General features: G+C 44.3%; 1 protein-coding gene across 1 annotated transcript; it reads left to right on the top strand.

The window, feature by feature from the left end:
* The first annotated feature begins 2,517 nt into the window (after positions 1 to 2,517).
* On the top strand, positions 2,518 to 8,949 carry LOC109635016 (potassium voltage-gated channel subfamily A member 3). The gene is made up of 3 exons (XM_020095907.2): positions 2,518 to 5,542; positions 7,849 to 7,922; positions 8,049 to 8,949. The coding sequence occupies exon 1, from the start codon at positions 2,691 to 2,693 to the stop codon at positions 4,284 to 4,286; it is 1,596 nt and encodes a 531-aa protein (XP_019951466.1). The 5' UTR covers positions 2,518 to 2,690; the 3' UTR covers positions 4,287 to 5,542; positions 7,849 to 7,922; positions 8,049 to 8,949.
* Positions 8,950 to 13,376: the final 4,427 nt, after the last annotated feature.

The following is a 13,376-nucleotide window of genomic DNA, read 5'->3' as shown; positions in this document are numbered from 1 at the left end:
AAGACATCAGAGGAGGGAATGACTGAAAGAGAGTTGCTGAACATTTTTTAAGACACTCTCTTTATTTGTTCTTTTCTTCGTTGAGCAGTTGAGATAGTTTTAGTCAACTATCATGATTTCTTTCTCTCATTTTATTCTCCGTGCATGTATCCTACACCCCCACACACACACAAATTGAGAAAGAGAGAGAGAGAGAGATTGGCAGTATACTTAGGACATTCCATTACATTTCTCCCCAAACCCAGAACATCTCTTTTTAGAAGTGAGGTCAAGTACACATGTCCGAACCTCAGGGTATTGTCCTTGTTTCTTCTGACTTTGTAAGGAAGTTTCAACTTAATACAGATTGTATTGTATTACTTCAAACCCTTACATTTCCCTGTAAGCCTAACACTGTTGTGCAGGTTGAACCAGGCTGCCAACCAGGTGATCAAATCCATTTTTGGCTTACTAAAGGAGTAGACTGAATAAAAGTATAATGTTTTTTTGGAATGATGTCAATCTCCTCAGCGGAGACAGAGACAAAAAGATCTCAGAGGCTCTGAGGCCAGAAAAAGTCCAATAGTTTTTATCTAATCTATATTATGAGATACCATTGGAAGGAAAATGTTTCTATTATTTAAACAAAAATACTGCCTCACACATGTGGGAGCTGGTTTGAACAGATATTGTAGATTTTATAAAGGCCTGGTTCAGGGAAGCACAGGGGACATTAAGTGTATGTGGTATTCGCCAAGAGCAGTTTCACTGGTGCTGCCCTTTCAGACCACTGTCACTCCAGCTGTGTCAAGTCATTATAGGTTAAAGGTCACAAGTTAGCATATTGGAGTTTTTTAACAAGGCTTAGTGACAGGGCTGCTCCCTATAGGTCCATTAAGATTGATTAGTAAATACATCATTTTGAAGGAAGATTGAGACATTGAGGCGTTTATTATTGGCAGTTTGAAATGCAACAAGGTTTCTTTGCTCTGTGATCACTATAAGATTGTTCATGCCTTGACAATAAGGGCACCCACAAATTAAGTACCTAAGTCAACTAAACCTTGATGAGTGAAGCCAATAGGACATCGTTTTTCTGTCAGCTTGGCAGCTTTAATGGAGGAGCTTACAAGTGGCAGCAAGTAAACTACACTTCCCTGACCTCCAGTCCTTTTCACAAAGCTGTAGTGCAGTTTTTGTCCTGCTTTGTTTAAGCTTGTTCCTTAATTAGTGAGATTGTTTCAAGGTCCGCATCAGAAATTTCTTATTTTGGCCTCTGGTAACTTTCACTTTTTTCATTTCAGCACCTCGGACAGCAGCCTCCAGGAGCTCAGCTCAGAAATCCCTGCAGCTCATAATAAAAATCATAAATACAGAATGTAACCAAAGATGTCTGAAACCATCACAGCACCTAGAGTACGCTTTGCAAATAACACATTTATGGTACCTAAGGGCCCCAGGGAAATAAAATTGAATTGAAGAACCTAAATAAAGTTCCTACAATGCGTCATGTTTGTTTGTATCTATCTATCTATCTATCTGTCTGTCTGTCTATCTATCTATCTATCTATCTATCTTTCTATCTATCGATCGATATATTTATCTGTCTGTCTGTCAGTCTGTCTATTTATCTATCATCTATCTATCTGTCTGTCTTTCTGTCTGTCTGTCTATCTATCTTTCTTTCTATCTATCTATCTATCTATTTATTTATCTGTCTGTCTGTCTGTCTATCTGTCAGTCAGTCTTTCTGTCTATCTATCTATCCATCTATCTATCTATCTATCTATCTATCTATCTATCTATCTATCTATCTATCTATCTGTCTGTCAGTCTGTCATCTACAGTTGCCCTTTTGACATTCACCATATTAACCTTTAAATATTACATGGGACTGGTATGTGTGTGTGTGTGTGTGTTCCACCTCCATCCTCTCCTCCTTCCCCTCCCTCCCTGTTTGCTCCTCTTCACTTTAACACGTACCATCGCCACTTTGGGACGCGGACATCACTTAGGATCTCAGCCACAATGCAAATCGTGTCTATCATAGTTTCTCACTGCATGTCAGTCATAACAGAATTATGTTTAGTGTTCAACTGCCAAATGCATTCAATTTTACAATGACACACCCATGTGCGTCCTCCAGATGAACAAAAGCTGTGACAAAGGGTGACACGTAATGTTTTTGGATCCTGCAAGAGTGAGAGTGAAAAGTGAAGCTCTGATGCCTTTTATATTTATAAGTAGCCTATTTATATAAAATGCCCATATTTCTGTGCGATGACCTTGTTTCAAAAGGACATTGTTGGGACTGGTGTGTGTGTGTGTGTGTGTGTGTGTGTGTGTGTGTGTGTGCGTGTGCGTGTCTACCAGACTTGAGGGGGGGGGGGGGGGCAGAAGGAGGTGGGCACGCCCAAACCCTGGTGTTGAATGACACCCGTCTGTTGCTTCTTGTGTACATCGGTGCGTCCTGCCATTGGCTGAGGACAGGGAAAGGTACCCAGCGCCGGAGCGCCGTGGGCGGGTGTAAGGCCTGTTTATAAACCCAGATCTCTTCTCGTGGGCGGGAACAGCAACAGTAGGGAGAGTGATAGTGAAGCACAGGGAGAGAGTGAGAGGGGGGGAGAGAGAGAGACGGTGGAGGAGACGAGCCTGTGGCGGCGGCTGAGGTTGACCGGGGTTCGCCGAGGGGGCGAGGCGGCGGCCCCTGTATGCGTCTTCAGCCGCGCATGGACGACCACCTCAGCCTCCTGCAATCACCCCCGCCGAGCGTGACCAAAACTCGGGGTGACAACCTCGTGAATCACGGGTACACAGAGACAGAGGCCGACGTGATGACTGTTGTGGCGTGTGACAACATGCTGGAAGAGTCGGCGGCTCTTCCGGGCCACCACTCTCTGGACAGATACGAGCCGGATCACGAATGCTGCGAGAGGGTGGTCATCAACATCTCAGGGCTGCGCTTCGAGACGCAGCTCAAGACTCTGTCCCAGTTTCCAGAGACGCTGCTGGGGGACCCCAAGAAGAGGATGAGGTACTTTGACCCTCTCAGGAACGAGTACTTCTTCGATCGGAACCGACCCAGCTTTGATGCCATCCTCTACTACTACCAGTCTGGCGGACGCATCAGAAGACCCGTGAATGTGCCCATTGACATTTTCTCTGAGGAGATACGCTTCTACGAGCTGGGCGAGGAGGCTATGGAGAAGTTCAGGGAGGATGAGGGCTTCATAAAGGAGGAGGAGCGGCCGCTGCCAGAGAATGAATTTCAAAGACAGGTGTGGCTGCTGTTTGAATACCCGGAGAGCTCGGGTCCCGCCCGGGGGATCGCGATAGTGTCTGTTCTGGTCATCCTCATCTCCATTGTCATCTTCTGCTTGGAGACTTTGCCGGAGTTCAGGGACGAGAACAGGGATCCGATCACCATTGCGCCCTCGTTAAATGGCACACTCTCATATTTCATCAGCCCCTTCTCTGACCCCTTCTTTGTGGTGGAGACGCTTTGCATCATCTGGTTCTCCTTCGAGCTGCTGGTGCGCTTCTTCGCTTGCCCGAGCAAAGCCACGTTCTCCAAAAATATCATGAACATCATAGACATTGTGGCCATCATCCCCTATTTCATTACCCTGGGCACGGAGCTGGCGGAGAGACAGGGGAACGGACAGCAGGCCATGTCATTAGCGATTCTGCGCGTAATTAGGCTGGTTCGAGTATTTCGCATCTTTAAACTCTCGCGTCACTCCAAGGGGCTTCAGATTTTAGGACAGACTCTAAAGGCCAGTATGCGTGAATTGGGCTTGCTAATATTCTTTTTGTTCATTGGTGTCATCCTCTTCTCCAGTGCTGTTTATTTTGCCGAGGCAGACGACCCAGAATCGGGGTTCAACAGCATCCCAGACGCGTTCTGGTGGGCTGTTGTCACCATGACAACTGTGGGTTATGGGGACATGCACCCCGTGACAATCGGGGGAAAGATAGTTGGATCTCTGTGCGCAATAGCCGGCGTGCTTACCATTGCCCTGCCCGTGCCCGTCATCGTCTCCAATTTCAACTACTTCTATCACAGAGAGACGGAGGGCGAGGAGCAGGCACAATACCTCCACGTGGGCAGCTGCCAGCCCCTGGCGGACACGGAGGATCTGAGGAAGACTCGCTCCTCGTCCTCGCTCAGCAAGAGCGAATATATGGTGATAGAGGAGCATGGGATCAACAGCGCGTTCAAACAACAGCCCAACTTCCCCACTACCACTCAGAACAACTCACAGAATTGTGTGAACATAAAAAAAAAGATTTTCACCGACGTGTAGCCAGTTTTTAAGAGTCTTGGCACCTGTATGGACACAGACGGGGGGGCGGGGTGATGTGTCAACACACAGCCGGTTCTGTTGTTGCGCACCAGCGTGTGGAGTCCCCGGTTTATCAGACGAAGAAAGAAAGGAACAAAGAGAAAGAGCCAACCCTGTCTGTTCAGATCCGCTGCCTCGTGCTCCATTTAATCCAGAGATCATTTAATATCAGTTATCTGAATTCATAAATCGTTATGGTTCCATGCGCTATTGGAGAGAAATAGCTCCTTAAAGTATTAGACCTATACTATTCCTTTCTGGGGGGGGGGGGGGGGGGGGGCTGTTGTGCAAAAGCCAATATATGATCACAACAGAAATAGAAGCTTTGTAACTGTGAACGATGAGCGCAAATGTATGCTGCTCGGAGGACACTCATATTGTATTAACATGCGTTATGAGTCGTGATTCTTCAGTCATAGCTGTGTATAATATTTGGAATCATTTAAATGTGTGTAATGTCTGAAAACACAGTTCAGAATATATAATCTCAATTAGACCGTTCTGTGCTATTTGCCTTTATCGTGCGTTAAAGTCTAGTCCGGATGCTACTGTCTTTAAAAGAATAACCATCTTTGTTTCCTGAACGCGAACTTTGATCATGATAGGCTCTTTAATGCGTAAACGGCACCATGTAAACACAGGGTCCATGTAGCCAGGTGTCAGTGTCTCGTCATCGGCGCAAGACACACGTGAGAGAGGAAAAACACACACAACACAATCAGCGATCAGAGATGGAGCATGCTTGTCTTTGGATGCCTCAAATATAGCCCGCTGTGATGTAGTCTCCATGGCGACGTTCGTTTCCGAGGTAACCCCTAGTCCCCCGTTGCCATGGCGCCCTTGTTTCCACAGTAACCTCCGAGATGGCTTGGGAGCTTATGGAAGATTCACATCTAAATGGCTCGTCTCCGGTCTGTAATAAGATTGTTTCGTCATCGTGCGCTTAGTGCGTAAAATACGAGCCCCTCAGACGCGCCTGGCGCCGCTGTCACTGATCGGTGAGCTCACTGCATTGACACGAACAAAAACGAATTGGAGTAAGGAGGTCTGTTTACAAGTTGAAACCACGAACTGTCCCCTAAACACCAGAGCTGGGAAAAGGCGCAACTCAGAGAGGCGCTACGGCCGGGAGACAGCGTGTGAGGAATTATGAATGGGACTGGGTGCGCTACTGTGGGTTCTCACCAGAGGCCGCTGTTGTCTGACGGATTAAAATGGTAAGTAGTGGTCACAGTCATGCTCCTTTTTCTTTGTGAATTATTTATTTGCCTTTGTGTACTGTTTCAGGATTTACACAAGTGTTTCATACACTAATCACCTCAGAAAATTCTGAACGACTCTTTTTAAGAATTGCACTTATTGGAAATGACATGATCTCTGCAAAGATGTTAAGGTTAAAAATACTTCCTCAGAGTTCTTACATTCATTTTTTTCAGCCAACATCTAAACGTTATGGAAGTAACAAGTCTTTTGTGTATTGTGTGCTTTGAGGCACAAATGTGTTGTTCTCCATCATCCTTTAGCGTGTATTTAGTCTGACCTCCTTTGTGCACCGGGTGTGATGCTCCTGCTGTGTGCCCAGGTCGACTTTCACCTTCATATGACTTTGTCTGTCACATGAATAAGGGCACCAACAGCATGCCCATCCAGCTTGCCTCACTGCTGCCCCCTAGTGGCCAATAAAACAGATGGCGCAGGCCTACTTTGTGACCTCTGCCCTCCTTTGCCATCGACCTCCCACAAACCCATTGTTTCAAATAACAGAGGAATACCAGGCAGTTAGAGTAAACATGGATCTGCTGGATTGACACTGCCATGTTCTGTTTCTTATACAGATGATTATTCTGTTTTTTTATCTAGTAAAAACTGTGAATTATCATTTGTTCACTTATATTTTTTTATATTATAAACATCGGATTGAAAATGTTCTTGCAGGCCACAGTGTAACCCTCTGCCTTTTTCCTGTCCTGGATTCCTGCCTGCTTCTCGGCTATCCTCACAGATTTATGTGGAGATTTATGTTCAGTGTCTTCCCTCACTGTGATTACTCCAAACAGAGCTCAAACACAGGCGATGGTTCGAAGGAAACAAGATTTTTTTTAAACAAGGGAGGAGGGGGTCTCTCAAGCAGTCGTGCTGTGAATCTTTTTAATGAAAAAAAAGATTCTTGCAAACTTGCATGTGTGCTTTTGAGCAGGTGTGTGGTCGTAGACTGATAACATGTATACCTCTGCTGTTACGGTTTAGTGATCAGTAAAGGGCAGTCTCATTAGCCATGGTGCCCTTAAGGCAAAGTGGGAGGTCCCAGTGAACGACTTCTTTATTGATTATTCCTTCCCATGTTGACCCCTGACCTTGACTTCATACTTTTTCAGGGAAAATCTCCATATTTGTCATGAGTGAAATGCTCCAGCTCATTTCTCAGGTTGCGTAAAAGTCGCAGTGACGGGAAACATAGGTCTATTGATCAGTAAGCGAGATACATAGTGGAGGATATAGGAGCCGCACGTTCATCTTCTAATAAGATTGGTCAGTCTGGGAGCTGCTCTCGTGGGCCCTGGGAGGATGGATTGTTAGAGACAAAAGCATGGACGTAATGTAGGATCATGCAGAGTCATCTTTTCAATTCCTACTCTGTCCTCCTCTGTCTTCATCTGCGAATCCCGGCAGCTCATTTGAATATTACATTTGTTTCTGTCGGATTATAATCGCATCTCTTTGCCTCTGGTCCTCTACGTTTAAGTTTGCCACAGTGTTGTTGCAAGCATATGTGTAACTCTGAAGTCCGTGACCTGACCAAAACTCAGCTGCCAGGGTTGTCACCCATTCCAAGCCCTGACTCTCATCCATTTTCACTGGCTCCCAGTTAAATCCTGGATCACCTACAAACTCCTCCTTCCTGCTCACTACTTCGACCCTACAGCCCGTCCAGGAATCTACTATCCTTTGATCGGAGTCTTCTCACCATCCCCAACACCAGACTGCAGATTTTTGGGGACAGAGCTTTCAGCGTGGTAGCCCCCACCCTCTGGAATGCACTGGCAATGGAGTTTCCCAATGCCACTCCCGTCTGGACATTCAAAAAACTTCTCAAAACTAAATTAAAAAAAAGAAGCATGATTTGATACCATCTCTCTTTGTCTTTGTCTCTGTTGACTTAAATATGTCCTTAAACATGTAAAGCGTCCTTTGGTCACTTGAGAGGCGCTCTAAAAATTAAGACGGTAAAAAGTTATTATTATTAAAGAAAAAAATGACCTTGTTGCAGGGCAGCCCCTGTCCTCTCCTCTCCTCTCCTCTCCTCTCCTCTCCTCTCCTCTCCTCTCCTCTCCTCTCCTCTCCTCTTGAACTGACAGTGTTTACAGTTTGACTTTTGCATGAGCAGTAATGAGACAGCAGGGAGAAGAGGAGCAGCCTTGCATTGTTAATAAGACCAAAGAGCTGTGTGATGGGGCTGTCTACGCTGTCTGGCTCTAACACTTTTTTTAACCCTCCCCCCAATCTCTCTCTCTCTGTGTCTCAGGTAAAGTTGGTTCCCTCATTCTGCTCAGACCTCCTGGAACCCCTGACGACCCCAATTAGACTACATCCCTTCAGGTAAATAGACCATATTTGATAAGGAGGTTGAATTCATGTGAACTTCAACTAACAATAATTACTCCAAGAGGTTTTCTCATTTTAAAGCTGTATCCATTAACCTGCAGTGACCTGTTTTCTCTGTAGGGGTGCATTGAGTCTTCCTGTTGGGCCAGATTGGCCAAAATTAAGAGCTGAGACCGAACTAGCACTGGATCTGATTTTCTTCCCCCAGTCTTTGTCCTCCTGACTCGTCAAACCTGGCCTTCTAACAAGTGGTGCCTCACATTTCTCCTCCTCCAGTGGACCACCATTCAATCCAAAATGGAAAAAGAAAATGCACACCAATAAAAAAAAAACAGATGCTCAACATATTCCACATACAGCTTTGTAGCTGCAGCTTTATGACTGTTTCTGTTGTTGAGTTAACACAGCGTGAGTGTAACCATCACAGGATCAGAAGTGATTGAGACAGTGACAGAATTCAGAGGGAACTGTTATGGACTCTGACGTTTCTCCAAACTGCTTCTGTGTTACAAATCAAAAAGGACAGCTTCAGGAAAACAGCCAGCAGTTTTGCAAAGCACATTTGCATTTCTGGACTTTCTACTTTCTGTATCCATGTTTCTGGCACATGATGTTCATTATGGACGAAAACTGTCAAACAGCTTTTGCTTCAAGTCAAAAAGTGGCAAAAAATGAAGCCAAACCGTGATTTGCTGATATGAAACTGTGATACAAATCAAGACTGTTAGCCATATGCCTTTGTTAGCTCTGTGTTCTCCGTATTGCTAACATGTGTGACACACACATACTGTATGTGTGCTGGTTGCTGCTACTCCCCTGACCTACACATGAAGAACAAGACTAAGGAGTGCACATACACATGCACACAAACACGCACACATGCACACATGGATACACATGCTTGTGGATGGCTGTTACTTCAATCCCAGAGTGCACTGGTGTTTTTTTGGGATGGGGCAGAATGCCAGTATTTGTTCTGTGTTATTCTGTGCTGTCTTAAACATGACCCCTATAAAGAGAACATGAATTGTCCTGTCCTTATTTAAGAGGAGCTTTGGTCAGCTTCACCCAATAACTGGGAGATTCATTTATTTCTTGGAGAATTTGTTGGTCCAATCGAGACCGACAGTATGTTTTAAGTATAAATGTTGTGAATGTTGCGGCAAGTAAAACATTTCTTATATTCACTCTCTGTCAATTTTTTAGGAAAAGCATTTATTATTTTACAGGGTAAAGGTGAAATAAAGGCAGAGCAACAACACATTGAATAGTTCAGGGCATTAGAAGTAATTAAGTAATATTTCAACTTTATAATATGTGATTCTGTTGGAATTAACACACCGGAAATGTCACTGTGCAGTTAGTGTTTCCCATGCAGAGCCTTGCACAATGGCAGCTTTTCAGAAGTGAATATCAACGTCTGGCTCACAGCCCTCTTGACAGGCGCTTACAGAGAAACATGGTCATACAACACAAGTCATTGTAGTGTGGTTGTGCATGAACAGACAGAACATTCTCACCATAACAGGGTGACCAGGGTCAGTCCTTTATGAGAGAATACTTCATCTACATGTAAACATCAACGAAAAAAATATCAAACCACAAAATTGCTACACGTTTGGCTGCTCCCTGAAACGGCACGTCTGGGCCTCAGAGGCATCTGAGCAACGAACGAGTCCAGTGGAAAACTTCTGAATATCCCTGGGCAGAGGAGGTAAATATTAACATTCTAACAGGGGTTTACAGCCATCACGGTGTCACGCTGTGTATGAGCAAGTGTGCTTTATTGTTCCAGTAAGCCCACCAGCTCGCTAATAGCTCTGCCATCATTGTGTAACTATCAAACAGCCTTTCTAATGACATACTGATAATGTGATGAAAGACCTGTAGACTAAATATTACATTTTTGTTGTGTGTCTAGATTTACTACTTAAGATGTAAATGAAGATGCACTACTGCCTTTGGGATCCCTTAAAATACCTATGATGTCATCAAACCTCGCAATCAGCCATGGTGCGACAGCAGGAAATCTCCATAGCAACAAGGGAGGGTTGTTGGTAAGATAAAGAGCCACAAAGAACAGATCCAGCTCTCCGCAGGTGCATTGGAGAGATCACCACTTGAGCTGCCTGTATCGCCTGCTGCAGCATTAATGTGCACACGGCAACATTGGCGGTGTATGAGTTCGCCGGTGCCAGTGTGTTTATGGGTTTTGTTTATGTGTGTTTTAGTGTCTCTGGCAAAGGATCAGTGTAGCGCCCCACAGGCAGATGGAGTCTCAGGGACTCCATTTGGACGGCAGGTCTAAGTGGAGTAACGACAACAGCCTTTCATGGGCCAGAAAACCAGATTATAAGAACACAAAAAATAACACACAGGTATGATGCAGCTAAATCCAACAGCAGCAATAGAGTAAAGGGAATCCCAGCATCTCTGGGCAGATGGAATGATTGAAATCTGCAAGAATGGATTTTTCTGTGCCACTTGAGGGCAGCAGAAATAAGTTTGAACACTGTTTGAGCTACATCTCTGGTCATCCTGCAACTTTTAGCCCATTATTTATCACCTTCAGCTCAGTTTTTGGTTTCTGCCATCTCCTGAGGCAAACATGATTCTTTAGCTTCTTCTATATGTGTCTATGTTTGTCATGAAGCAGGCAGACTAAACCGAGAAAGAATCTCAAGCCAGGATCAAGGCCCATTCTGTGAGATCAGGATTGGAGGAGGGACTCACCTGCATGTGCAAGGGGAGGAGTTTTGAAGGGGAAGTTATTTAAGATCTGAGTGTATCCAGCCAAATCCCTTTGTTTGAGACCATGTGGCCATGCACCAGTCAGTTTAAGTTTCTATCCTTTGTATTACGACAATCTATCATACGTATCATCTCATTTTATGTTTTTTTCATATTCATTTGTTTGTAATGGTCCCTAAAAGAGTGATATATGTGAGAAAAACGTGTTCCTGACCAAGACCTCAGATGCTTTGTTGACTGATTGACTTGCATAACTTATGTAAGTAACTTGATGTGTGTTTCATTTATTTTATTATTTCTTTTCGAACTGGTGCTTATGGAAATGAGGTAATTTATGTTGTTTATTATCCAGAAAAAAAATCAATTCATCCTCCATTTATTCATCCATTCCTCTATCAACCTATTGTGACCTCAATAAATGGTTAAATGGCTAAATGGCTCTTGGACACTCGCGTTCAGTGGGAGATAACAGTAGCAGTAAAATTAAAAATAACATGGAACTTTGAAGCTCTCCAAGAGAAGCTGCAGATAATTCCTTGTTGGTCACATTGTTTTCAGTTTTTCGGCTCATGGTGCTTGTATTATTTATCTTCTTCTTATTTTTCTGATTTAATGATATATTCAATTGACTTTAGCTGAATTTATCAAAGGCTTTTAATCTTGAAATATCCTTACACATTTCCTGTGACACATTTCCATGACATAAAGACTGATAAATGATTTATCCTTCACACCTGCCACCTACAGTAGATCACCTTTTCTTTGTCACTTTCAGTTATGTGATATTTCCATGTTCACCAGCAGTCACATCACTGGCAGTGCAGGAAAGGGTGGTTGCTAAGGTGGATGATGCTGTTGCTAGTGCTTCAGCAAAAATCTGATTATTTCTTGATGCTGATTGGCTGACCAGTTCCAGTTTCTAGGGACAGGCGCAGCAGACAAGGTGGGGACTCCCAATTCACATGCACAGTTTGCCTCACATGCACAAATAGAAAACAAGGACACACACTCACATGTACTCTGATGCATGCTAACTCACACAGGCACATAAAAGCCACATTATAAATTATGTGTGTACTTTACTCAGACACAGATCTTAAGGAAATGTTGTTTCCATCTGTTGGAAGAGGTGATCTGCTGCCTGTCGTCTCAGGTTTTGCTGCAAAACAAAGAGACACATGGTGGAGAGGGTGATGGGGTTAAAACGTGGAAATGAAGAGAGCGAGCGATGCTGCTGTGCTCTATCAGATGACTCATCACTCTGTCGTTGTGACCTTTCTCCTCTACATTCTCTACCTCTATTGTTTTTCATTTTCTGACGACCTCTCTCTATTAGCATTTCTTGCTGATCTTACTCCCTCCTCTACTCTCCCTCTTCTCTCTGCCGCATATCTGTTCTTCCTGAAAGAATTTCAACCTGTTCCTCCCTGTTTTTAACCTTTCCTCACGCCTGATCCCATCACCATCAATATGTGCTGGCTCTGACACAGCGATGCTACATGTGGGCTGTCACACAAGACACAAACTACGGACAACGAGATAGCAGATGCCTGTGGCGGCCAGACTGTGGTTGTATACATTAACTGCTGATTTGATTGAACTGACTAGACAGGGAGCACTTAACTGTTGCCGGCATTGTGGGAAGAAAACATTTGCAGGTAGAGATTTCCTTTGTGTCAGTGCACATTCAGAGGATATTGCAAAGTCAGGCCAAGCCTAACATATACCATATGTGTTCAGTCTTGCATATCTAGTCTAGATATCATTAATATCAACCCCAGGTTTCCTCTCTTAGCTGCACCACACCCCCAAATCAGTTAAGCCATTGATTTTTCCTTGTTTTCTAAGCCTGAGAAAACAACAGAAAGTGAAACCACATCCAGAATCGATACGAACAGTACTCTACTCTGAAGGTGAGGACATATCTCATCATGAAAGCAGGGATCATCATCTGCCTGGCAGCTTTCAACAGGCAAGTAGAGATCTTCCAAGGTCAATCTCTAAATATCGGAGGAACCCAGAGGGCAGGGGGAGAGCGTAGAACATGTTGGGGAACAATGGGACAAAGGGACAAAAGCAAGCTGGTGATGTTCCTTGGCTTGTTGTAGTTGAGGATGTCTGCTGTGGGGAGTTATTATGATGCCTAGTTGACATGATTAATGAGGAATAGATGCATTTTGTTCTGGTCACGGGGAAAGAAAAGGTTATGCTGTCATTCAGGAACTTAAGGACGTTAGTGGAAGAGACTAAGAAGCTAAAACAATTTTCACTGTTTTAATGTTGGTGACAATGTTGAACATTGACATTAAGTGTGTGAACAATGTATTTCTGTGTGTTTGTGTGTGTGTGTGTGGGAGTGAGATCATTATGTTTCATAGGAGAGTGATCACCTGCAGCAGCAGCACCAGCAGAGGTCATCCAGGTCACCTCTCCTTCCCTGCCCTGCAGTCTGCTGTCAAAAGTTGCATCAACACCCCCCTCTCTCGTCCTCGCTCTCCTCCTCCCTCTCTCCCTGCTCCACATGGCCTGCTGCATAGAAAAGGGTGGGGATCTGAGGTGTGCAGGTCTGCTGACTCACACACAGATGCACAAATATGCCGTCATATTTCTCAATCATCTTAATTGTACTATGTGTGTTGGACTGCAATGAAATGGCTGAACATGAGGATTAAAAGCTAATTTATACAATAAGAATAC

Source organism: Paralichthys olivaceus, chromosome 6 (genome assembly GCF_024713975.1).
Source record: "Paralichthys olivaceus isolate ysfri-2021 chromosome 6, ASM2471397v2, whole genome shotgun sequence".
Taxonomy (NCBI): Eukaryota; Metazoa; Chordata; class Actinopteri; order Pleuronectiformes; family Paralichthyidae; genus Paralichthys; species Paralichthys olivaceus.
Note: the sequence above shows the minus strand (reverse complement) of the source record. Positions and strands in the feature narration are given on the sequence as shown.